Source organism: Grampus griseus (assembly GCF_964374135.1).
Source record: "Grampus griseus genome assembly, chromosome: 1".
Classification (NCBI taxonomy): domain Eukaryota; kingdom Metazoa; phylum Chordata; class Mammalia; order Artiodactyla; family Delphinidae; genus Grampus; species Grampus griseus.
In genome coordinates, this window is record NC_139017.1 from 147,885,050 (window position 1) to 147,911,327 (window position 26,278).

The 26,278-nt window shown below is 58.3% G+C and overlaps 1 protein-coding gene across 1 annotated transcript in view; it reads right to left on the reverse strand.

Moving 5' to 3' along the window:
- PTPRF (protein tyrosine phosphatase receptor type F) overlaps window positions 1-26,278 on the reverse strand; it is a 78,796-nt gene that overhangs the window by 39,331 nt on the left and 13,187 nt on the right. The window contains exons 3-6 of the mRNA XM_082676411.1: window positions 23,295-23,440; window positions 22,972-23,113; window positions 10,622-10,810; window positions 1,952-2,062 (exon numbers count right to left, since the gene is read on the reverse strand). Coding sequence (XP_082532537.1) covers window positions 1,952-2,062; window positions 10,622-10,810; window positions 22,972-23,113; window positions 23,295-23,440 — 588 coding nt within the window. The remainder of the gene's footprint in view (window positions 1-1,951; window positions 2,063-10,621; window positions 10,811-22,971; window positions 23,114-23,294; window positions 23,441-26,278) is intronic.

Here is a 26,278-nt window from a genome sequence, read left to right on the forward strand (position 1 = left end):
TGGGCCAGAGTCCTGCCTGAGCTCACCACGTGTAGACAGTGGGGTCCCCACGGAGAAGGGTAAGAGGGGCTGCAGGTAAGAGCCTCCTGGTCGGTGCCTAAAAGCTACAGCAGCAGCCGAGCTCAGCTCATCCAAAGAGACCCACTGTCCTGCCTCAGGGCTAAGGCTGGTGTGATGGTGACTTTGGAGAACTCTGCCCAGCCAAGACAACGATGCCCAGGCCATCCACCTTGGGTCTGGGCCTTCTCCTGCCTCAGGACGGCCTCTGCAGCTCTGCCCCAGGAAACGTGCCCCTATGACCGCACCCAAGCTCGCTTGGCATACACAGCGGCTCTGCCGCGCCTCTCCTCTCCCTGGTGCAGCCACACTCAGTGAAGGACTTTGTTGCCGAGGCCCGGAACCTCCACATTCTCGAGGTTATGGTCTTTTGGAAGAAGTGCTTGGTCAGGCCCACACAGCAGGGGGAGTGGTCCGGGTGCGAGGAGGCAGGTCTTTGAGGAGGGTTGATCCAGCTGCTCCTCTCAGAGGGGACGCGTCAGGCCCCTGTACGCTGGTCAGAAGCTCTGCCTGAAGCAGGGTGGGGGAAGGCTGTGCAATCTACAACACTCAGCTTGGCCATTTGGGTGGCTTGCACGCTCCTGGCCTCCATGCCCTGATGCTGCTCCTTAAGACAGGCCCTGGGTCAGCTCAGGGGAGCCTCGAAGAGCAGAACAGCTGAGAAGGGGACCAGTGGGGACCTCCCGTCCCATGACCCTAATTCCGATGAGGCATCAACCAGTCTCTGAAGCACAATTTGCCCTTCACCTGTGGCCTCTCGGGATCTTGTGCCCTGACACATCACAGCCCCTCAATAAGCACATGGGTTGATGGCTTAATTCTCTCTGCCCTGTCTGACCATGTGGCCCCGAAGAGTGGGACAGGCCACTGCCATTGCCCTGCCCCACGCTTGGCCCTGGGCGGACAGGCAGACGACACCCTTTGCGAAGCTGCAGTATGCACTTAGCATGATGAAATCATCGCTGCGAGGAAACTGCATCCACTTTCCTTTACAAATCCCCGGAGTGCAGACGGTTTCACTTTTAATGATGCCCATCTGTGCGGGAGGGTTAAGTGGCGGGGGGATGGCAGGGGTAGGAGGGGCGCCTAGGGCCCCTCCTGGACACCATGCACACAAAACCCAGTGTTCTCAGGAAGGGGTAGGTGGCCAGCTTTGGTTCCCCTGGGGCTGTGAGCATAACAGACTGGACAGGCCAAAACAGTCCCCAGACCCTCTCTGCTGGGTACCCGGACTTGTGCAAGTGTGGGATCCACGAAGTCCCAGCAAGGAACACCTAAAACACACTAGGTGCTCACCTGTAGGGGCTCAAAGCTGCCTTGGCCTGACCCCCTACCCAGGGTCCTGGCTGATGACAAAGCACAGCTGGCTCCTCCTCCAGGAAGGCCCCAGGCAAACCTGGTCAGAAGGCAGGTGCACCTGGCCCGGAGCCCACCCTGCTGGGGTGGGCAGGACACACTCAAGGAAGACCAGGCAGGTGTGTACACGTTCACACACACACGTGTGCCTGCTCTCTCTCTCTCTCTCTCTCTCTCTCTCTCACACACACACACACACACACACACACACACACACACACACACGCATGTCTGCTCGGAAGGCTCTAGACTCCCACGGGGCTCTGGTCCCATGAGGCAGGACCTACAAGAGATACAAATGCTCCCAAGAGTGTCTGTTTCCCAAAGGGCCTGCGGGAGGAAGGCAAAGTCGGGGCAGATGTTAGAAGCTTGCCCAGTGGGAGCTGCTGCTGCTACAGCTGCTGCAGAAAGAGGCGGAAAGGAGGAGAGACTGGGCCCACGGCAGCCCGCTAAGTCCACACCAAGGCTCGGGGCAGCAAGCCCGGCGAGGGCAGCTCAGCTCCGTAGAATCAGGGCTGGGCACCGCCTGAGTCCTTACCTCGCACATACAGGTTGGCGGGGGCCGAGTAGCGTGTGCCTGCGGAGTTGGTCGCCACACACTCGTACTTGCCTTGGTCCGACTCCTCGCTGCTCTCAATCTGCAAGGCACCTGTGGGGACACAAAGACAACGGTCAAGCCTGCGACCCGAGGAGGGGGTCTCGACAGCATCTGAGGCTTGTGTTGACCAGACGTTGCAGACATCAGGGCCACACCCCGGCACTAGTGCTGCCTCCGGGAAGCTCTCCCTGACAAGCCCGGAGGCCTCCTGGCTGGAACGGAGGGTCGTGCTCTGGAGCACAATCCCACCCCACGCGCGGTCCAGTTGGGCCTGCTGGCTCACCCGGGGGCTCCACCCCATCCCCCATCTCCGCTGAGTGTCTGCCATCCTCTGGCTGGTACTGGAGCCTGTTTGCCAATGAGCATCCCCATCAGAGCACTGGAGCCAGGCGTGGCTGGGACAGCCTGTAGACCGGCTGGCCTGGGACCTCTGAGCGTGCAATGCCCTCGGGAAGACCTGAGACTCTGCCACCCACCAGAACCCACAGGAAAGAAGGGGTGGTCCTGGGGGCCCGGTGCCCAGCAGCCCTTGCTCCCAGCACCCCCTCCCCCCCACCAGCCCCACCCATTCCGGCTCCTCTCCTCAGCCTGGTCCTGCTAAAGTGCTTCGACCCACCACGGCTCCTGCATAATTCAGGAGGCTAATGGAGGATGCAGCTCGCACTCGGAACAGCGCCCTGAAGGGCTGCTTTGGCCACAGACGGACAGACAGGAGCCGGGACTGGGGGTGCCGCTGAAAAGGACGCTCACAGAGGGTGGAGGAAAGGGCTGGGGCCAGTCCTGGCAGGTCCAGGCCAGGGAGGCCGAGGTGAAGGTGGGGTGGGAGAAGGGGGTGAAACTGGCCGACATGGCCACCTCCAGCCCGGGCAGTAAACGCCTGAGAACTCTGCTGGTGAGAGCACACCGGGCAAACCGTCTGTGACAGGGAACATCCCAAGGGACCAGCAATGCCCGCTCCCTGGAACAAGCCGACAGACAATCACACCCACACAGGACGGTCCAATGGACAGTTCACAACCCCACAGTACACAGCCTGACAAAAACCACCGCCTGCACAGACCTACCCCTCCCAGAGCCCAGGCCAGCTGACAGTCACGCCCACACAGGACACACACAGAACTGCCTGACCCCACCTGACCTGACCTGACCGGAGCCACTAGAAGAGTTCCAGGCCACGCTCTCACGGCTCAGGCCCCAAGGCGGGGGGCCACTGCGTCTGAGCTACAGCCCCTTCACCACCCGACACCCCTCTTCCACCACACAGACCTGGGGCAGCAGGAGGGGCGTGAACATCCAAGGGGCTAGGAGCTGGAGGTGGGGAGAGGGGTGCCCAGGCTGGGCCCTGATACTAAGGGAAAATGGGCTGGCCTGCTCTGTGGTCCTGGGCAGCCCTCCCCACCAGCATCAGGGAGTGTGAGGGCCCAGGGCCTGTGCCAAATACCCATCTCCTGCGAGAACAGCCCCGATGGGCACTCAACAGGTCATGTTTATGGGATGGATGGACGCTGTCACAGAAAATGTTCATTCAAGCAGGTGGGGCTCAGGGCCCTGGCCAGAGGGAGGGGGGCTATATCAAGGTCAGCTCAGCTGTGGGTAGCAGGAGTCCTGGCTGGTGCCACAGGCGGGAGCAGGGAGTGGTGCCTGGGTGGGATCCCTGCTGGGGGAGGAGGCTCCCCTGCACTGAGAGCCAGGACTGGTCAAGGGACCCAACATAGACCCTGAGCCTACTGCACACAGAAACCCCCAAATCTGGAACCAAGACCAAGACCCAGCAGCGGGGGCACTGATGAGTCAGCACAGGCTGAGAGGATGGGCGGGGGGATCCAGAGGCTGAGTCCTGTCCTCAGCGGGTGATGGACAAGATGCACCCCAGGGGAGCAGCTGCTCCACCCAGCCACATCTTCTGTTCCAAGAGCAGCCTGGCCCTAAACTCTGAGGGTCTAGATGTGCCCAAGAACACTGAATAAAAGCATCATGGAAGCCATCATTTTACAGGGTGCCTGCTCTGGGCCAGACACTGCCCAAATCCTCTTCCTCTTCTCTAATCCTCACGACCCCATGAGGGAGGTGGGGCCCTGGCCCTGACTTAAGAGGAAACAGACTTCTGAGAGAGAAATTGAGTTTTTAAAGGAATTGAAGTGAGTCAAACTCGAACCGGACCTTAGAGTACAGTCCGGGCTTGGAACCGCAGAACGTAGGGTCCTGCTGCAGGAAAGCAGCTGGGGCCGGTAGGTCAGGGGATCAGGCTACCTAGGATCCTGTTTATTTCTGGTGTCATCCCAGCCTCTACGTTAAAGTCTTAACTGTGCGTCCCTCCTAGCGTTTGCTGGGCTGGAGGATTTACAGGGGGATCCTCATTCTACTACAGGGCTGGGATGCTAACGGGGAAGTTAGTGATAATTGAGGGCCCAAGACAAAGAAGGTTCTCAAGAGGGAAGGCAAGGCTCGGTCATGCTCCCCCACCTCATGGGAAGACTTTCTGTCTCTGGCCAGCCTTGAGGACCAGGGCCTGGCTTCCCTGTAGGAGTCAACAGACCCCTTCTGTGCGGCTGGCCTAGAAGGCCTGGGCAGTTGGGCTTCCAGCCCCAAAACAGGGATGAGCCGAGTATCTCCACAATCCAGACTTGCAATGGATGAGTCACAGGAGGGGATGGCTGAGAGTGGATGTGTGTGGTGGCCGGTGGTGCTGAAGGGGCTGGAGCTGGAGATGAGGAGGCTGGAGAGGTCGGGATGGGGATGCGGGAGGTGACGGACGGGACTGGACGGGATGGAGTGGTGGTGACGGCGGTGGCGGCGAGGCGTGGTGTGGCGAGATGCACGGACAGCATTCTTACCTCTGATTGGTGAACCACCTGGCGAGGTAATTTGAATGCAAATAAGATCAGAGAGAAGCATTAGTACAAAAGGAAGGAAAGCCAAATCAGATAAAATAAAACATGAGAGAGGGCCTTAAATATCCAGAGAAGTTGAGGCGTGGCTTAGGTGTGAGCAAGCACCAGGCTGCGTGTAGGCAAAGCTGTGTTCCCCAGGTCGCTGGCACGGCTCTGGGGAGGGGGAGGCTGAGGCTGGGCCAGCAGGGCTGGGGGTGCCAGGAATCAGGGCGGTGAGTCAGGGCTCCTGCAGACTCCACCGGCTGAGCTCAGTGGAAGGGCAAGGTGAAGAGAAGAGGCGATAACCCCACCCTGCAGGGCTCTCCAGATTCCACAGGTGAGTAGGATTTCCAAACAGAGCACTTACCCAAAGCAGGGCATTTAAGCAGGCCAAAGAAAGGGCTAAAGGGAGAGCTCACCTCAGGCTATCACCAGACCAGCCCTCCACAAACACGCACACCAGTCCCCTACTCACCACCGGGTGGCAGACCCCTGTAAAGCCACCCGACCTTGCTAAAGACCTTGCTAAAACCCAACTGACGGCACAGTCCTCCCACCTGATTGGTGAGAGCCAGGGGCCATTCCCTGCCCCCGCCCCTTGCCTGTTCATTGCCTTGTAACCCTGGGAATCAGCAGCCTCTAGGCTGCTCACCCTGCAAATGCCTATTGTGGGGCAATTATGAGGTCTGGACACGCTCCCTTCCCAACAGGGACCCCCTCTTCTACCACTGCCCCATCCGGAGGAGTGAGGGGCCTGTGGGCAGGCCCAGGTCAGCCCCGTCCACCCTGCCCTTCTCTGCCCACTTCTGGGGAGGGAAGTGTGCAGGGAGACAAACACTGGTTACTATCTCATTGAACCTGAAGACACCCACTTAGGAGGGATTATCCACCTCAGCAAGAATGAGGAAACAGAGGCTGAGGAACGTTAAGTGCCCAAAGCCAAAGGTCACACAGCTTATGAGGTGGCAGGAACTAACCAGGTCTGGCTCACAGCCTTCCCACCGGACAGAGGCTGGAGACAAGGCCAAGGCAAGGTCCCACAAGGCCAAGCTGCTGGGACCTGGGCTGTGTGCAAGGCACGCAGAGGCTGTCCAGGAAGAACCATCATCACCGTGATCCTCCAAGCGTGGTCCACGGATCTTCAGGGTCCCCAGAGGCCCCTTCGGGGGGTCCGCAAGGTCAAAGCCATTTTCATAATACTGAGAAGCTTTTTGCCTTTTCCACCCTTGTTCTCCCATGAACATACAGTGGAGTTTCCCAGAGGCTTCAGGACATGTGACAGCACAATAGACCAAAGGCAGAAGCAGGTATGAGAATCCAGCTGTCTTCTATTAAACCCCAAATTAAAGAGGTTTGTAAAAGTGTAAAACAGGGGCACTTTTCTCACCAAATGCTTTTGTTTCACGAAATATGATTATTTTCCATTAAAAAATATTGTTTACGTTAACATGTAATGGGATTTTTAATTATTTTAAAGTGGATTAATAAATATTTAAAATCTTCTCAGTCTTAACACCTAATAGGGCAAATACTGATAAAACCCACACAAACCAAAGCTCTTGGAGGTCCTCTGATATTTACAATCAGGGGTCCCGAGACCAAAGGGTCCAGACGGCTGATCGACTCCTACAGTCCAGGCCTGACCTGGGATGGGGAGGGGAGCTGGGAGAGGGAGGGGTGGCAGCATAGATGCTCCAGGACTGGGACACCCTGGCTTCCGGCCTCAGCTCTTCCGAAACCTAGCCTGCTGTGTGACAAGTCTCTGGGCCTCTCCGAAAAGCCGTTTCCCCACCAAACGGAAAGAATCTGCCTTTTCGATTTCCCGAGATGGGTGTGGGAGACTGGAGGGTCCCCCAGATTTCACATTGCCCCTGAGGGGTGCCAGTGGGTTCAGACAAGAGGGACCATCACTGAGAGCGGCCCTCCTGGCAGACCGGCTGATGGTGGGACGGAGGAGGGGCTGCAGCCCTCAGGCCCACCGCAGAGTCCCATCCGCTGGGACAGCGGGCCTCTTCCCGCACCCGATGCCGGCATCCCGGCTCAGGTGTCAGGGTGAGCAGTGGACAGGGTGGGCAACAGGGATGGCGGCGTGCACACGCAGGCGCCAGGAGGAGCGGAGCACAGGCGGTGTCCCGCAGGGGCCCGTCCAGGCTTGGCAGAGTGCGGGGCCAAGAGCAGTGGCTTGGAGCCCCACTTGGAGGTCAGCCCCCTCGCGGCTCCAGTGATGCTGCCCGCTCCTGACTTCCACTCTCCCTGAGCTTGTGCCCATTCCTCCAGGGCCCACACCAGGCCTCAAGTGAAAATCCTCCAAGAGGCTCAGGCTGTCGCGGCAGGTGACATCACTTCGGAGAAGAAGGTGCCTGTCGAGCAGAATCCGTGCCTGGGCCGCGCACGCCGCCAGCTGCCCTCCTCTCCAGCTCTTCACGCCCTGGTGACACGTGCTGGGGCTCGGCCCGCAGATGCCCGAGGAGTTCTGGGTACTGGTCAGGGCGGGCCTGAGGTCCGGAGAGGACGAGACTCTGGCGCTCTGGGGCCCTAGCAGGGTCCAGCTGCTCCCCAGGCTCCAGGTTAGTTAGATGTGACAGAAGCCCCCTGGATGCCGTCCCGGGGGAGCGCCCCGGCCTCGGATCTCCACGTGACCCGGGGTGACTCCCTAACTCAGCTGTAAAGGAGGCGTGATAATCACAAACTGTCCTACTTCTCAGGCTTGCAGGAGAATCAAATGCAACCAAAGGCAGGAAAGCACTTTGTAAACTGTTGGTGATGCGTTACCGTGAGGCCCCTGTAAGAGCCGAGCGCTCAGGGGCCCGATTCCACTCCAGCAGGCATGTCAGGTGTGCGTGGCACAGCCCCAGCACACTTCTCAACGGTACAGGACAGGGGCAGCAGCTACTGGGTCAAGGGTCAGGGCCCGGGGTCAGGCAGTGATGGAGACAGTCCTGTCAGTTATTGCGGAGGTGGGATGACTGAGGCCCCTCAGGTGCCATCCCAGGAGTTGGACGCTGGGCCCACTACCCTTAGGTTACAGCTTCCAGGAGGCAGGAAAGGTCAAACAAGAAAGCAGGGGGAATGAATGTTAGTCTGAAAGGACAGGGCCCAAAGGTCACGTTCAGGAAATCATTCATCCTAAGGGCTCAGAGATGCCTGTCCTATGGCGGGGCTTGTGCTGGCCACTTGCGGGGCCCTCACAGACGGGAGCCAATCCCAGGCCCTCCCTGCAGAGTGCCCAGCCGAAGTGAGCAGAGCTGGAGCCAGACGGTAACAACACAAAGCAGGGTGAGTCCTGAAGGAGCAGGTCTCAGGCAGAGAAGGGGAGCTTCACGTTCCAGTGAACGTGAGCAGAGGGCGAGGATGTGGTCGGGGGCTCAGTGCAAGTCGGGGAGTGGCCGGAGCTGCAAAGAGCCCCATTCACGGAACCCTCATCACACGCCAGTCGACTACAGCTCTCACTGCCTTTGTCTCACTTAAGCCTCACTGTAACTCTTTTTTAAAGAGGAGAAAACTGAAGCTCAAAGTTAAATAACCTAAGCGAGGCCAAAGAGCTAGTGAGTGCAGCCGGGACCTGATGACATGAGCTGGGGAAGATGACAGCTGGGGATGAGATGAACCGGAGGTGGGAGCTGGGGAAGGGCGAGAAGGGCTCTGTGTGCCTTGTTCAGGAGTGTGCACCTGACCATGGAGGCAATAAGACGCCGCTGGGCTCGTCAGAGCACAGAGGGTGCAGGCAGAAAACTCCGCCAGTGCTGCAGGATGGATTCAAGGGGAGAGTCTGGAGGCAGGGAGAGCAGTGTTTGGTGACCTGGGATACGGCCAAGGCAGCAGAAGGAGAAAAGGGGACCAACTGAGAACCATGTGGGTGACAAATCAAGAGGGTTTGGTGGTTCCTTACATGGAGAAGGAGTTGCAGTGTGTCCTAGGTTTCCGGTTAGAGGGGCTGCCACTCAACAGAGAGAGGGTCAGGGGGAGAAGGTGACCGCTGTTTGGCAAGGAAGTTACCACGCTTCACAGTCAGGGTGACACCCAGAAGGCAGATGGGTGTTTTAGTCTAGAACTCCAGCAAGACGTCTGGGTTAGACAGAACTGGGAATCTCAGGAGTGGAGGTAAATGGTACCTGAAGCTATAAGGGTGGGCGAGCTGGCGGGGGAACGGCTGTGTCTATGGGACAAGAGCAGGGTTCACAGGCTCCCCGGCTGGAGGAACGAGCAGGAGGGGCTGCTGGGCAGACAGAGAAGGGGCACTCGGAGAAGGAAGAGGAAAGCCAGGGAGACAGAGGAGAGAGTGGCTAAGAGGGAGGGAGGGTGCTGGCGGCTGCTGAGAGGCTGAGGAGGCCGGCGAGCAGCACCCAGTGGAGTCCTGGGCGGGAGCTGACTCACAGGGCCGCGAATGGGTGCCACTGGGCCCGGCACACAGCAAGTACTACATAAATACTTAACGAACGAACAGGCGAGACAGCGCGCCTTCCCAGAACTGCTGCCACAGGCAGCGCCGTTCCGGGCAGAGGCCAGGCCTGCGGGGAGGACCATCTGGCTGCTTGGGGAGCCTGCCTGGGGGCTGCGGGGAAACGCAGAGGAGCTGAACCATGGCGGTCACTGTGACGCGCTGGGCAGTGGCCGCAAACGCTGGTGGACCGTTTCCTGCCTTGATTATAGCTGTTTTAATTAACTGCGCTACAGCTGCCTCCATCTTGTTGACTTTAAAATTAAATTAAATGAGCTAACACTTCACAGGCTGTCTCAGGTGGCCGTGGCTGGGGCCAGAATCCTGCCCCTGCTGGGTGGCTTATCCCTCACTCCTCCCCTGGGCACCACAGGGGCGCCCACCTGGCAGAAGTTGGTGAGGAGGGGCTGGCAGCCCAGGGAGTGGCGGGGCACCTCTGCAGCCTGCAGGGCCCTGAAAGGGGCACAGTCATGTCCTCCTTTGCGGTGTCGACACCATAGGTGATGGGCAGCGGGGGCTCTGGCTGGTGCTGCCCGAGCCATCCCGCCTGAGCCCGCCATCCCACAGCTAGCAGGAGGGCTCCTGGACCAAGGTCTATCAGTGCAGCCCATGCTGGCAGCAGATGCAGAATTGCAGCTAAGCGGATTCCAAGGCTCCTCTCCCGCCTGCTCTGTTCCCACAAAAACTGAATCAATTATCCTGGCGGGAGCCTCGCAGGCAGATCGATCGACGGGGCGACACCTCCTGCCCGGTCAAGGCGGCATCCTTGCTCGCGGGGCTCCAAGCTGGCTCGACTGAGACATCCAGAGGAGACAGGTGGCCCTGGTGGCCGAGGGATGGCAGCACATCCCCCTGGCTCCAAGCCTCTGAGGTCCAGCCTTTTGAAGCCTGATGAACCAGGCATCTTTGGCCTCTTTCCCTGCCGTCTGAAGTAGCAAAGAGAAGCATCACCCAGGCCCCCCTCAGGCCAGGCTCCAGGGAAGGTGAAGGATGAGCGCCCACGGAGCACCTTCGCAGAGCCCAACGCCAGGCTGGGAACAACACTCGTGCCTCATGGAGCAGACCTGGACTGAAGTCTGGAGTCTGACAATCCCGGGAAGGTGAAAGAAACACAGCTGACCAGCCCTCGCTGCCAGGCTTTCTTCCTGGGTGGGCCAGGTGGGCCTATAGCAGGATCTGGCCCGTCCACTGGGCGCCCTCTGCTCAGCCCCAGGCTGAGGCCTCCCGCGGCTCCCAGGCACCCAGGCCCAAGAAGGAAGGCTGCGCTGGGTTCCGGCCCCTTGACCCTCGCCCTCTGCTCACCTGAACGCAGCTGCTTGATGCGGCCGTTGCTCGTGGCGGGGTCCACAGGGAGGAAGTCCTTGAACCAAGAGATCTCAGGGTCTGGATTCCCACCTGCTGCGCACAGCATGGTGGCCGTGCGGGCCTTCTCCACCACCTTCAGCTGAGGCCCCATGTCAATGGAGGGGAAGCCGGGGGGCAGCTGTTCCTCTGCAGATGAAGAGCAGATGTGCACGTTAGGGCTGGCACTGCCTGCCCACGAGGACCACCCCAAGGCTCCCAGGGTGGCTGGGATCGACTTATCTCTGCCCTGACTTCTAAGCATGAAGCCTGCCCTGACATGAGGAACCAGAGTCCCGAGCCCCACTGCCCAGCCCTGCCCTTCACAGGGCCAGGGAGCTGCCGTGGGGCCCACCCTGCCCTGTCAGGAAGTCTCCGGGTCTGAGAAGCAATGCCTCGGACTGCAGACATGAGCACTTATCTCTCCAGGGCCTGGGAAAATGAGGATTGAGGCTCTACTGGCCACAGCAGAAAGTGCTCCACGGATGCTGGGCTGTAGGGGGCCCAGGGCTCACACAGTGGCATCAACAGCCACAGCTCAACCCAAAGGCGCCCCGTGCTGTTCAGCCCCCACTCCCTCTCCTGCACGTGCAGTGTCCCCTCTACTGCCTGTATCCAGCCTTCTGCTCCACCACGTGGCAGAGCCCCACATCATAGCCTGGGTTCTGGCCCCAACTCTGGGCGCCCTCTGCCCTACCAATGACCCACCTCCGACCCCCGGTCCTGACCCTGACCCTCCTCCCTCACTCAGTCCTGACCCTGGAAGCCATGGTCAGGCCTGGGGACCATGTCTGAGCACGTGGAGGCTAAAGAGATAAAAACGCCCTGTGAGGATACCAAAAGTTGATGAGGGGGGCAAAACTCCACGGCTGCCTTCTCCCGGCTTGCCAGGGGGTGAGGGCTCACTTCCATGAGAGCAACAGGCATGGACCACAGCAGCACACCCCTACTCTCACTTCCATGAGAGCAACGGGCATGGACCACTGCAGCACACCCCTACTCTCACTACACGTGGACTCGTGCATCAGCCCTGAGGGGCCAGGGATGGGGCAAGGCTGCCCACTCTGCACCCCTGGGATCACACACTGGGCTGGCAGCACAGGCTCTGCATGAGTACAGACCACGTGGAGCTCCCACCTCCATCACTCGCCAGCTCTGTGACCTGGGAGTGTTACTAATCCTCTCCCTTTATCTATTTTTACCTATAAACAGGGTTCAAGTGCCCTCCTTGGAGAGCCGTTGTGAAGACTACATGCAATGCTACACATAAGGTGCTGAAGAGTGCCTGACAAAGAATCCGAACCCAATGGCTATTGGTTGACGTTATTATCATAACTAGCAAGGACCGGGCCACTGGGGGCAGACGGGTACCAAGACTTGGGCCTGGGGCCCCCTCTCCCATCCTGGGCTGGCGAGAGGCGCTCCCTTCCAGGAGCAAACCACAGAGTGAGTGTGAGAAGTTGGCAAAGCCTCTCTGCCAGTGTGGATGCCAGGCACACCCAATGCGGGAAGGGGAACCCTGTTCTTTGTCAGTTTCCTGGCAGGGGGGTGGGGCTCAATGGTGGGGGAGACCGGGAGACCAGCACCGCTCCCGTCTCCCTCCTGCAGGCCCAGCACAAGACGGGCGTGTGGGGATGTTTGCTGAGGTCAGGCTCCTGTGCCAGGGAAAAGACAAGTGGGATCCTCAGAAGGGAGGAAAGCAGAGGTTGGGGGGGCTGCTCCCCCCAGAGACCCAGGGGGACTGGCTGGTGGGCAGGCGGGAGAGGAAGCTGGAGGAGCCTCAGCAGGCAGGGGCAAGACATCGCTCTATCTGCTGCCACATCCAAGGGGGCGCTCTGCCAAGGCTCCAGCTGCCTGGGGCATCCCTAAGGGACTGTGGCCCTGTCAGGAGAAGTGAGGGGTCTCGGGCTGGGGAGCAGTAGGACTCCCAGCACGGTCTCGCCTCCCAGCTTCTCCCGGTAACTGGCAGAATACTTCCCCACCTGCAGCCCTATAAGTTCCAGACATGAACCCAGCGTGTCCTTGGCTGTAAATATGATCCCACAGCATCCTGACTTTTAGCTCTGATTTTTAAAAGGACAACGTTAACAGTGGCAAGGAAAGGGAGGATGGAAATGGAGCAGGACTTGGGATGCACCAGGCAGGGGAACAGCCTCCTTTGGTCCTGCCGTCACTTGCTTTTCCAGGAAGGCCCAGGCAGGGCTCCGTCCATGTCCACCCTCCCTGCCCTCCCCAACAGCCAGGGGACACTCAGGGCTGCTGGAGCCATCCTAGCCCACTGGGGCACCAGTCTAGCTCTTCCCAGACCTCAATCCTACCTGCTCAGCCCTCCAGAGCAGTGGAGGAGGGAGGGGGGGCAGGGCCTGCCAGAGTCAGGGCCCAGGAGTCAGCTCGCCTTCATCTCTACCCACAAGGTGCTGCTCAAGGAGAAGGGAAGAAGTACAAACATCTGCAGCCCTGTGTCCTGGGAATATACGCTGAATGCCTAACACGGGCAAAGTCTTTGGGATTTGTGCCAAATTAAGGACAATTAATTTTCCTCCCTCAATTATCGTGCCCTCAGTGGTTCTGTCCTTGGCTCAGATCATCCCTCAGGCACAAACCGGCGTGTGTGAAGAGCTGTCCATAAAACAGCGGGACCCAAAAGCCAGTCCCTTGTGCCAACTAGGCTTCCAGGCACAAGTCAGAAGGCTGCAGTTCTGCACCTTGGGGAAGGGAAGCGTGTCTCACAGGAGGACTCCAGCCCCTCGGGAATGACCTGCTGTTGGCTCTTCCTTCTACGCTCACCCCCGGGGGCCTCCGGCACATTCAAATATAGCCAAGGACAGCAGCCATTACTGACGCCCGCGTGTTTCTGGACAAACTGAGCACTGGGCAGGATGGTGTAAACTGACCCACCATCAGACTGTGACATTTATCCTTTTCACCCCCGCCTCCCCTCCCCCACCCCCCGCCCAGGAACCACAGGAGCTTGGGGCCACTGTAGCCTGAACCACTCAGGCTAAGGACCAGGGCAAATTCCTCAGGCTGACGTTGCATGATCACTCCAAACCCATCGACAACCGGGAAAGCAGAGGTCCAGATATGAGGGATAAAGGGTAGGTTTATGGAGCATTTGCTAGTTCCAGGTACCGCGTTAAAATGCTTTACAAAATGATTTTACCGAAACTATGTAAGGTACGTGAGCAAATGGGGGTGTAGAGATATCTAGGAACCTGCCCAAGGTCACAGAGTTAAGTCGAGGTGGGGCTGGCACGAGACCAGGGGGTGGGACTCCACGCCTGTCAGGTTAGGGGCGCCGGCTCCGGAAGGGCTCAGGGGAGTCCTGGGGGAGCCAGCCACCATCCTGCCCCCGTACCACGCCCTCTGCCGGCTGGGCTTCAGGCCCGCAGCTCTGCTGCAGACACCTGCACACACGCCGCAGCGTTTTTATTTACTGCAAAACGAACACGACTGTCCCCCACACATGGCCACCCTCGGGAATGCACCCACGTTCCAACACACGCATATACGGGTCACGCCGAATCCTCTCAAAACCCGTCCCGAGGGCGGAGGGGCTGCGGAGCGCCAGGAGAGGAAGGGTCCCTCCCCCTTCCAGGCCGCCGGTAACTATGGCAACGGCGGAGACTCCGCGCCGCTGCGGAAAGGCGGCACATGCCGTGTCCACACGGGGCGCGCATCTGCGGTCCGAGCCGCTGCCCCCCCTCCCGCCCCCGCCTGGGTGGAGTCACGGCGCCCCTTCTCAGGCCCCCACTCCCCAACCCCAGGAAGCCCAGCTTCTTTCACGCTCAACCGACGCGTAGCTGGGGGCTGCCCCCTTAGCGTGCACAGCGCCGGGAGGTCCCTACACCTGCCTCGCAGTCTCAGTGCCAGACTTCCGCAGTGTCTGTGCCTCTGGGGCGAGGTCTATCAATCCTCTGATAAAAGGGTCCCCGCGAAGGAAAGAGAAACCCGTAGGGACTTTAGGGGACCTCAGAGGTACTGGGGAGCCTCTACAGCCGTTTGTGGATTCTGCCTGCATGCACATGTAGGGCGCACACATTCCTAGTGTCTGCCCGCACAGATCTGCGTACCTGTGGTGGGGACACACGTGTGCATGAATTGCGATGGTCTTTAGATACTGCAGTGGGAACCCTGGCCCCTTCTTCCCTGCTATCCCCACTGGGCAGAGGAAGGTGACAGGGTGTGGGGGGCTGGGGGATGGGTGTTGGGAGCCTAGGGCTCAGAGAGGGGCGAGAGCTTGGCTGAGGTCCCCACAGCAGCAGTGGAGCTGGATCAGTTCAACTCCACAGCTCACCTGCTATCTTGGTGGCTTCCTGAAGGAGGAGGGAGATGCAAGAGTAGGAAACACTTGAACAGGAGAGGTAGGGAGAGCTTCCTGGTGGACGGGAGGGAGGGGCTGCCTGAGTAAGGGCAGTGGTCCGGGGAGACGGTGGGAAGGTGAGGCCGCTTGGAGCTAAGGCCTGATGGATGCGGCTGGGGTGAAGGTGGACAGGGGCTCAGCCTAGGCTGGCTGCAATGACTGGGGGAGGGGGCTGCTGAGGCCCCCTACAAAGCACACACAGGTCTCTTTGTCCAGCTCAGCCTGGGATGCCTGAGGCAGAGACTGGGCCAGAGGGAGGGGGCTGCGCCAGGGAAGCGGACAGATGGGGACGCCTTGCGGGGTCCCGGAGCGGGCGGCACCGTCTGTCAGCGCGAACTTCTCACCCGTGTTTACCCAGCTTCCTGGCGGCTCTGTGCGCACGCAGGCACACACAGGCACACACATACACAGGCTCCCTGGGGTGGCACCGTCTGTAGGCCTGAACCCCTCCCCTGTGCCTGAGTGTTAGGCCTGGCTTCGCCCCTTCTCTGAACGTAGACACCTAGATACATGCACAACCAGGGACCCACAGAGATATACGTGGAGAAAGAGACAGGTGCAAAAATAGAAACCTACATGTGCGTGCAGAGGGGCACCTGCAGTGACAAGCACCTGTGGAAACAGACTCATGCAACCAGATCCAGAGGGAGAGCGCGCAGAGACGCAGAAACACACATGTGCAGACATGCAGAGATAACACGTATGCTGACACACGTGTCCCTGGAGACGCATGCAGGGACAGAGCCGGGAAACGCAGACAGGGACGCACGAGGGGACCTCGTGGGTGGCAGGGCTGCTGGTTCCCCCAGCCCTCCTGGCACTCTAAGGAAACCAAGGCTGCCTCGGGCCCTGTCCCTGAGGCAGCTCCATCCTTAGCAAGGTCAGGGCCAAGACACCCCCTAGCAGGTGGGAAGGGCTCCTCAGACCCTCAGGCTCCCACACTCTCCCAGAGAGCCCCACCCCACCCCCAGACTTCCAGGCAGTAAGGGGGGCCTGGGGAGCTTTGGGCTCCCTTCGCAGCTTTCAGGCTTGATTTTCAGCTTTTTCTAAGAGAAAACTCCCACCTCTTTTAGCACTCATCAAACTTGGCATCTTAAAAGCCTGTTTTGTTTTCGAGTCTGAGCTGTTTGGGGCCTGTCGGCAGCACGAGCTAGCCGAGAACGGCCAAGCAGCCGAGGCCTCCCCCTCGCGGTCCCCCACCCCCAGGGCTTCCCTGGCACCTCACAGGGCTCTACACAGCCTGGCTGGTGAGGCCTCCCAGCCACACACACCCAGGTGAGCCTGGGCACTGTCCCCAGGCCCATACCCTTTCCACATTCCAGCTTCTGGGCCCTGACCCACAGCGAACTCTTCCTGGGGTCCCCACCTCAGTCCTACTCCAGGACGACTCTTTTGATCCCTTTACTCCCCTAGGTTCAGGCCCAGTCCCTCCAGACCACTGAGAGCCTCCCACTCACTCCTCAGGTCCCTGCAGCCCAGCTGCCACCCCCATGGCTTTCTGCCAGAGTGCTCACCAAGGTCAACCATGACTCCATGGAGCTAAGTCCAAGACACGTCTCATCGTTCATCCTGCCTGACCTCTCGACAGCACCCCTCCCTGCTCCCTCCAGATGCTTTTCTCTTGACTTCCTCGGGCTCACCCCTACCTCTCCGACACCTGCTCACCAGATTCCTATGCAAACTCCCCTCCCAACGTGGAGAGCTAGCGTCTGGGGCTCCATCCGGGCCCTCTTCCTCCCCCTTGACTCTGGCTCCGTAGGATTTGCCATTTCTCCACCCTCAGAACTGCATCTCCAGATGTCCCTCAGAGTGCCAGTCCTCCTTGACACCCCTACCTCCAATGCCTGCGCACACCCGATACAACGGATTTCTAAGTGGACTCATCAACTTGCCCCTCAAACCAGGTCCTCCTCCCATACCTGAACCTTAGAAAATAGTACTGCCATCTACCTGGCCCAGAGCCAGCAACCCCGAGTCTCCCACCTCCCCAGTCCCACAGGTGGCCAGGCAGGCCACCACTCTCTCGAAACTGCGTGAAACCCAGTCTCCCTTCCTTCCCTACCCACTGCCTGGGTTTGGGCCACTACCACCTCTTGTCTGGGCTGCAGTGCTGCCCTGGCCTCTCACTGGTGTCCCTGTACCCCACTCTGTACCCCCAGGGACCTTTCTGAACATAAATTTTATCAAGTCATTCCCCTGATTAAAATCCTCTTTCCCTGGCAACCAGAGAGAGGGGGCACCTCACCAGGGATGGGGAAGGTACACACACAGGGGCATTTAAAACCTCCGACTTGGCTAGCTGTCCCCGGAGGTGCTGGCTCCGCTGTGGTCCTGAGGCTGGGGGAGATGGCAGTGGGCGAGGGAGCCATGGGCACAGCAGGGCCACGTAAGCACCCGTGACCACAGGGGTGGGAGCGGCAGGCTAGGCACAGGGAACGTGTCCACTGTCTGTGGCTAACAGAAGAGGCAGGCGTACTGCCCACCCCACAAGTGGACCCATTCAGAAGGGAGTCTGCTTGGACCTTGAACACAAATCAGAACTAGAAAAAAATGGGGGATCCCAGGTACCAAGAAACCCAGAGCCTGATCTTCTAGACCCTCCTGGCAGTGCCCATCTAACTGACACCTCTCCCACCCCCACGCCTGGGGCCCAGATCTCTCCAGGAAATGGTTGCAGAGCCTCGTATCTGCGTGGTTCTGAATGCGACTACAGTCACAACGGGGCGGGGGGTGGGGGGGGAAGGACAGGTCACAGATCCCACAGTCACTGGGCCAGAAGCACTTAGGTCATGCCTCAGCTGCGAGGGGAGGAGCAGAAGCTGGCCTGGGTTCTAGGTGCTGGGGCTCCTTCTACACCTTCCATGGATGCAAATCAGGGAGGCGACAGGCCCAGCTTCCTCAAAACAAGCCCATGACCTAGACACGTATGCAGGCAACAGAAGGGGGCACATCTTGCCACCTAAGGAGTCATCCTCTGCCTGGTAGCCCTTTACCCAAACTCCCCCCCCTCCTAAGTCAGGCCTGGGCCAGGGAGAGATGACTCCATGGGAAAACGCCCACCCACCCTGAAAACACAAGCTTCTGTACTGGCCCCGCTCCAGGTTCAGCCAGCCCAGGACCGCAGGACAGGGTCATATGTTGCTCATCAGCCCTCATGTCCCTGGGGCTGTTTCCAAAGGGGCTGTGGGTAGGTGGGTGGGGTTCAAGAGGGCCTCCATCATCCTACAGTCCCAAAACCAGGGTGAGGAGTCTGGGGGTCCCAGCCCAGCACGGACTGCCCGCCTCCCCCAGTCACGACCCCACATGCCTGACAGCTGGCCTCCCGCAGGGCCTATCCAGAACGAAGCGGGCAAGGCCAGGCACTCCATGCGGGTACCTGGATTCCTGTGTGGCCTGAGCAGTGTGGTCCTGGCCAGTCAGCAGACATCAAGGCCAGGTGGGAACAGGTGAAAGGGAGCCTGGGCTCGATGAGGGGAGGGGAGGAAGAAGAGAGAGTCCCAAGGTCTGGGCAGGATCCCTATCTGGGGGCCCCTCCCTTCTGGCCTGGCTGCAGAGGAACTGCTGAGGAGCAGTTCTCAGAGGCACTGAGAACAGCTCAGCCTAACCACTCTGCCCCACGTCCATCTCTGTCCAGCTGTCCTGGCTGACCGACAGCTCCGAGCAGGGATCCTGTGGGGTCCAGGAGACAATGAGGCCAGACACAGCATCTCTGGCCTCCCACAGCACCAGACCGACCGCACACACTCAGCCCAGGCTGCTTGCTACACACCCCTCCCCCCGCCGCAGACACAGGCCATAAGGTATACACCACCTGCTGTACACACCACACCCCCCCCACACTGCCTGATGTGTGCATGCACGCGCGCACACACACACGCAGCCGGACGCACGCCCCCTGCTTCATACACAACCCATAAGGCACACACAGCCCCTAAGACTGTAACACCACACCACACACCTCACACACACTGCCTTACAGACAGCACAAAGGGCACTCACCACACGCAGGGTGCACGCTACCTGCTGTAGCCATGACCACGAGGCAAATGCTGCCTCCTGCACTCGGGGGCCCCAGAGCCAGGTGCCCACCACAAAGTCAGAAACGGCTTATCCCTGTTCCTCGGCCTCTTCCCTCCTCCTTGCCCCTCTTTCCCTTCTCCTCCTCCTTCTTGGCCCTTCCAGAACCTGCCCAAGTCACCAGGGCCCTGCCCACACCTCTGCTGTCTGGCCTCCTCTGGGGCTTTCCTGACCACAGTACCAGGACCACCCGGCTGGAACCCACTGGCCCAAGTGAATCCACAACCTCCAGACTGAGCTCCAGGACCCTCCCGGCTTCCCCACACCCTGGAGGGAAAGGCCAGGAAGCAAGGCCCTTCTCCCCTCCCCCTCCACTCCCCCTCCCTCGCGAGGGAGAATGTCAGATTCCCTGTCTCAGTGGCGGCAGCGGGCGGGTTGGAGGGGGAGTGATTCAGCCTCAAGAGTGCGGCGTGAGAAGAGCTTTTCCTGCCATTACCCGGCGAGGGAGAGACTGGTGCGCTAATGGCTTCAATTACCACTCAGACAGGAACACTGGGCGGCTTACCCCCAGCCAGCTTGTGCCGGGTACCCCCACCCGGTACCCAGCGGGGCCTAGGGGGCGGGGAGCAGCCGGCTGGGCATCACAGGGCAGTCGGGACTCACTGGGACTGGCAGTCCTGCCCAGAGAGCTGGCTGCAAAGGCCACGAAGTGGGAGGGGTGTGGGGTGCTCCCGGAGTGTGAGGGGAGCTGGGCATGGCACAGAGCAAGGCAGGGCAGGGCACTTGGCGTGGACTCGTAGGCCTGGGAGGCAGCAACCCCTCACCTGAGCCAAGTCACCCCAGAGAGCCCCGGGCCACTTCCCTGAAGAGCCCAGTGTGTGGTGAGCCACATGCAGTTTATGATGCGGGTAAGGGACTCAACCTTTATTCCCAGGCCCCAAGCCGGCTTCATCCTCTCCCCAGCCCTCCTCCCAGGAGTGACCCTGGCTGTCTTCTGGCCCCAGCCCACAGCTGTAGTCACACCATACTTTCACCCAACTCCTACACACACCCAGCTTCCCTGGCCAGCACAGGAGGCCTGGCGCGGGAGGGCGGGGCTGCTTTCCTCTGGCCCCGCCCCCTGGCACCTTTGAGGCCTCCCACTCCCCTCCTTTCTGCCATGCCCAGAGCCAGACGGTCAAGGTTATGCAGACCAACATGGTAAGTCAGCATTTCATCTTGCGGGTGCTGTGTTTCAGGAGCAGCAGGGGCTCATTCAGGCCCACAGCTCCATCTCGGCTGGGCCAGGCGCCCAGGTAGGGCCCTACGCGCTTCCCAACCTCATCAGACACCTCCCACACCGAGAAGCACAAACAGACCCCAGACCCCTGCTAGAGAAACCCTCATCCAAGAAGGCCCCTCTAGAAGGACAGACCCCTGCAAGTCTGAACTCCCTCACCTCAGCTCCTGCAAGACCACCCCAATCCTCCTCAACCCTTTAAAAGATAAAGCTGCCCAGGGCAGAGGTGGGGATAGGAGAGTGCCAACAGAGGACTTGCGGAGAGCAAGGGCCAAAACTGGGGTGTAGGGGCTTTGGGGGGACTTTTCTTCCAACACTAATAAGAAGGCTCTCTTTCCCTTAATATGAGGGCCTGAGAGATGCCCTCTGGGGTGGGAGCCACAGTCCGGCCCTTCAGTCACCTCCCAAATGCCAGGGCAAGGCAGATGGCTCGTGCTGGGGCAGACAGCAACAGGAGGGAGGGTAGTGCTGAAATACCTGTCCTGAGGTCATAAGTGGGGAAACTGAGGTCAGGGGTGGCAGGGAGCACCCTGAAAGCACTCAACCATCAGGGATCTTGGCCCAGGGCCTGTCCTCTGGGCCCCCCCCCCCCACAGGAGTGGATGGTGGGGGCTGCATCACCCAGATGATGCCAGGCAGCAGAGACGCCAGGTACAGCCAGCTCACACATCTGGGCCTTGGGATGTGCTGCTTCTAGCCCAGTAGCAGCTACCATTCATGCTGGAATCCGGCAAGTGCTTAACTCCCATTTAATCCTCCCAACTGGCCTGGGTGGCAAGTACTATGTCCCTATTTACAGATCGAGCAAATGAGGCTCAGAGCATGGTTACTTGCCTGAGGTCACAAGGTGAGAGAGTAAGTGGTCGAGAGGCCCTGCTCTTAACCACTGTCCTCCACTGCCCCTCTAAGCTGGAGGGCCCTGCCCCGCCTCGCAGCAGACACACAGTCACAAAGGAGTTACTGCATGGACGTGCGTGTGAACACATAAAGCCACAATGTAAAAATGGCCAAGACGAAAAGATGTTCAACTGCTCTGTAATCAAAGAAATGCAAATTAAATTGAGATGCCAGTTTTTGCCTATTAACTTGGCAAAGACTTTTTAAAATGATAATTCCCACTGCTGGTGAGGATAAGCAGAAGAGAGGCCCCTCTTATGCCCTGTTTGGTGGGAGTGTAAACCGACACAGTCTTCTGGAAATACTGAAAAGGCTTAAAATCACACGTCCCCTTTGATCTAGCAATTCCACTTCCATGCATCTAGAATAAGGAAATAATCAGGAAGGTGAACACATCTTATCTGCAAGGAAGCGTATAGCACCTTATTTATAAAAGCAAAAAACTGGAAACAACATATGTGTCCAACAATAAGGGAGTGGCTAAATAAATTAGGGTACTTGCATGTGACACTTACCCACAGCCATTGAAAATAATGATGCAGAAAAAAATGGCAAGGAAGATGTTCATGAAATGTTTTTTTAAAAAGCAGTCCACAAATCATTGAGCAGAATGTAATCCTGTTTTTGTTACATATATCATGCATGCACAGAAAATGGACTGTAAGGAAACAACCAAAAGTTAATAGTAGAGGTAAGATAAACAGGCGATTTTTATTTTTTCCTATGTGCTATTTTATACTTACCAAATTTTCAACAGTGAACAGGTATTGTTACTGTAATCTTTTTTTAAAAAGCAACAATCAATGCCATATTTTGAAAATATAGGCAGACATATTCAGACTGATGACTCCATCATGGCTGGGGTGGGGGGGGCGAGCGTGTCACTCTCTATTTGTGGCTTCCTATGTCCCCAGGAAAGTGTTCATTTCTCAACCTGGTCTTGTGTCATCTGCTCTCCAGTCTCTCCAGGCTCATGTTGAATTACTCTTCCCCGTTTCTCTGTGTCCTCCAGTGACGCCCCCCCACCCCAAAACCAAACGGAACCACTCAGAGTCCCTTGAAAGCACCATTCTCTCCTGCCTCTGGGCCTTGCACATGCCGATGCTATTCCCCTGCCGAGGCCCCCAACCCAACTCCCACTTGTCCCCAGGACTCAGACCACAGCTCCCTTCTACGCTGCACCCTGCCCCCAGTCCCCTGGGCCACACCCGCAGGACTCATTGGAGACTGAAGTCTCAAGGGCAGGACCGGGTCAGATAACTGGCAGGACACAAGGCAGCATTAGGGAGTGTTTGGGAATGAATGGAGGAGCCTCGGAGTGAGAGAAGTCATTAAAGTCCACCTACAGAGCCCCAGCCTCCAGCCTAGGGCCCTTGCTCCTAACAGTGACTGGGAACACACCTCTCTGAAGCCTACTGGCAGGTTCCCCATGAAAATCACATCCACTGCCACGAGTCATGTACCCCAAGCGATTACGTAGCTGCAGCCCCACACCTCAAGTCAGTCCCCAGACCCACCGAGCAACATCCCGGCTCTGCAGAACACAAAGACACGAGGCACACAGCGGGCTTTGGCACAAGCCAAAAATCCAGTGACCGTCCCTGCCCACCACTGACCTTCGCTGACCCCAGGATGACCAGTAGTTTTCCTTTCCATAAAAACACCCCAGCCCACGGTGGGGACGGGCCTGGCTGGCTGGCTCATCCCTGCATCGGTCTCCACACCCACCAGGCCCCATCCCTCCCCAGCACGTACCTTCGAGCACTGAGAGCTTGGCACTAGTGTTGATCTCTCCCAGACTGTTGGTGGCCGTGCACTCATAGATGGCTTCATCTCGCTGCACCCGCAATGGCTGGATTCGCAGCACGGACCCTGCCCCGTCGTCAAACTCAATTACCTGCCGCAGGACAGACACGTGGTCACAGCCTGCTCAGGACACAGAAGCCTGCTCAAGGTCAGCCATCCTCTCACTGCCAAAAGGCCCCCAAGGAGGGAGACCAAGAGCAGGTGAGGTAGGACCAGACCCCAGAATAGGCAGACCTGGAGGCCTGCCTGCCCCTTCCCACCCGAGACTGTACCTCGAAGCGCTGGGAGCTGACTTTCTTCCCCTTCTTCATCCACGTGATGCGGGGCTTGGGTTCCCCCGTGGCTTGGCACACGAAGGAGGCCACCCCTCCTGACAGCCCAGTCTGGTCCTCAGGGACCTTAATGAAGACAGGTTTGCCTGGAGAGAGAGAGACACCAAGTCATCATGGCACAGTCACCGCCGACATGGCCTCTACCACAGGCGGCAGGCATGGGGTGGGGGGCAAGAAAGATCTATAGAGGAAATAACAGTAGCGACGCCTAACCCTCATGCAGTGCTTCTTATGTGCCAGGCACTCTTCAAAGAGCTGTGAGCACATGAGCTGGGTGCTACACTCATCTGTGCTTATAGAGAAGGAAGTCAAGACACTCAGAGGTTAAGGGATTTGCCTGACATGACAGCTGCTTAGTGGCAGAGCCAAGATTTGAACCCAGGCGACTGAGTCTGGAGTCCATACGTTAACTGCTACACTCTTCTGTCTCCCATCCCCCCATCAAGTCCAAGCTCTAGGACAAAGGCATGCTGAGAGCTGCTGGGAGCAGCCCTAGCATCTCCCCTGGACGCGTCCCTCCCCAACTCCTCTCCACCAGGGCGATGGTACCTCCATCCACCGCAAGGCTCAAGCCAGAAACCGTGACTCCACCTCTCCCCGGCCCCCACACACCATCAGTCCTGAAGGCCTACACGTTCCACCTCCTAAGTATCTCTGGATGTCTTCCCAGGTGAACGCTGTCCTGTAAATCTGCCCTCCCCACCCGGCTCCCACTGGCTGGATAATTGCCTTCCGATGGCCTGGACGTCTCCCCAGAGTGTCCACAGAGAGGCAGGGGGAGGGGGAAAAGGGAGGGGGCTTGGACACTGTACTGCCATGCCCACCCATGTCACCTTGATACACACACCAGGGCCAACCTGGAATCCCATCACCCAGGGTCACAAGACCCTGGAAACCCGGCCTTCATTAAGATGTAGAAATGCCTTGCTAATCCTGATAGCGGATCCATTTCCTATTAATCAGACCAATGAACAGCTCCAGGAAGGCTGATACCATGAGAAATGACATTTCAGACCACCTGCTCGGTGCCGATGAGCCCAGGCCTGGTCTGGTCTCTGGAACAAAAACATGTTTGTTCAATGATGATAATACCACTCTGCACCAGGTACTTTATCTCATCTAGTCCTTCACCGTTGTTATCTCCAGTTTAGAGGCACAGAGAGGTCAAGTCACTAGCCCAAGGTCACACAGCCAATTAGCGGCACATCTGAGATTTGAATTCAAGCCTATATTTGAATCCAAGACACCTGCCAGAAACAGTTCACATTGGTATAGTTGGGGGCCTTGTCAAGAGCAGTCAGTGGGGCGGCAGGGGCCAAAGCCAGACCAAAGGAGGTCAAGGAGCAAGAGGCGAAGAAGTGGAAAGCAGAGTACAGTGACTACTTAAAGAAGATTGGGGACTTCCCTGGTGGTGCAGTGGTTAAGAACCCACCTACCAATGCAGGGGGACACAGATTCGATCCCTGGTCCGGGAAGATCCCCACATGCTGCGGAGCAACTAAGCCCGTGCGCCACAACTACTGAGCCTGTGCTCTAGAGCCCGTGAGCCACAACTACTGAGCCTGTGCTCTAGAGCCCGCGAGCCACAGTTACTGAGCCTGTGCACCTAGAGCCTGTGCTCCACAGCAAGAGAAGCCACTGCAATGAGAAGCCCATTGCGCACTGCAATGAAGAGTAGCCCCTGCTCGCCCGCAACTAGAGAAAGCCCACACAGCAACAAAGACCCAACACGGTCAAAAAAAAAAAAAAAAAAAAGAAGAAGATTGGCTGTGATGGGGAAGATAAAGAGAAGATGGCGCCTGGAGGACGGGTTGAAGGGAGGTTTTTACATTCTTGTTTCTTTTTTTTTTTTAAGATTTATTTATTATTTATTTAATTTATTTTTGGCTGTGTTGGGTCTTAGTTGCGGCACACGGGATCTTTGTTGAGGCGTGCGGGATCTTCGTTGTGGTGTGTGGGGGCTTCTGTCTGGTTGTGGCGTGCGGGTTTTCTCTCACTAGTTGTGGCGCACAGGCTCCAGGGCACGCGAGCTCTGTAACTGTGTCACGGGGGCGTAGCTGCCCCACGGCATGTGGGAATCTTAGTTCCCTGACCAGGGATAGAACCCGCATCCACTGCAGTGCAAGGTGGATTCTTTATCACTGGACCACCAAGGAAATTCCTATTCTTGTTTCTCTTTTTCCTAAGATGTGAAAGATAATATTTATTTATTTATTTAATGCTGATGGGAAGGAGCCAGCAGAGGGAGAAGGTGCTGATCCAGTGGAGAGAAGAGGGACAGCAGATGGGGCAGAGGGAAGGGTCTGGGGGACCACCAGGGTCGGGAGTGACAGCTGCAGGTACAGAGAGCTGGGAGGGCTCAGCCTTGCAGGGAGCAGGGAGGGGCCCATCGTACCCAGCAGCCCAGGGTCCAGTGGGCTCTGACGTTTTATGTAATTATTAAGAAAGTCACTCACCATCTCTGAGCCTCATCTGCAGAATGGTGCTAGTGATAGGGATCTGTGCAGACGAAATGTGATGATGTCTGCAGGCTGCTTGCACAGGCTGGACACGTGGTGGACCTTGCCTGTGGGCAGCCATCACCCTCCTTAGCATCAGTAGAATTATCACCCCCGTTTTACAGATGGGGAAACGGAGGCCCAGAAGGTTAAACAACAGACAAATCACAGACTGATCTGGAGTAGAGCTAGGGTTTGATCCAGGATTCCAAATCCTAAGCACATCTTACAGCACCCAGGGCCTCCCTGGAGGAAGGAGACGCGGGGACCTATCTGACTGCTCTTGGAATACCCAGAGGGGGTGAGGGCAGCCTTATTGGGGAAACACACAAACCTGCTGGGGACCCGAGGGGTATGGGGACATCACAAAGGTTCAGGAAGCCTCAGTTTGCCTCACCCTTGCCCCGACTGCCCTCTGAAGGAGGT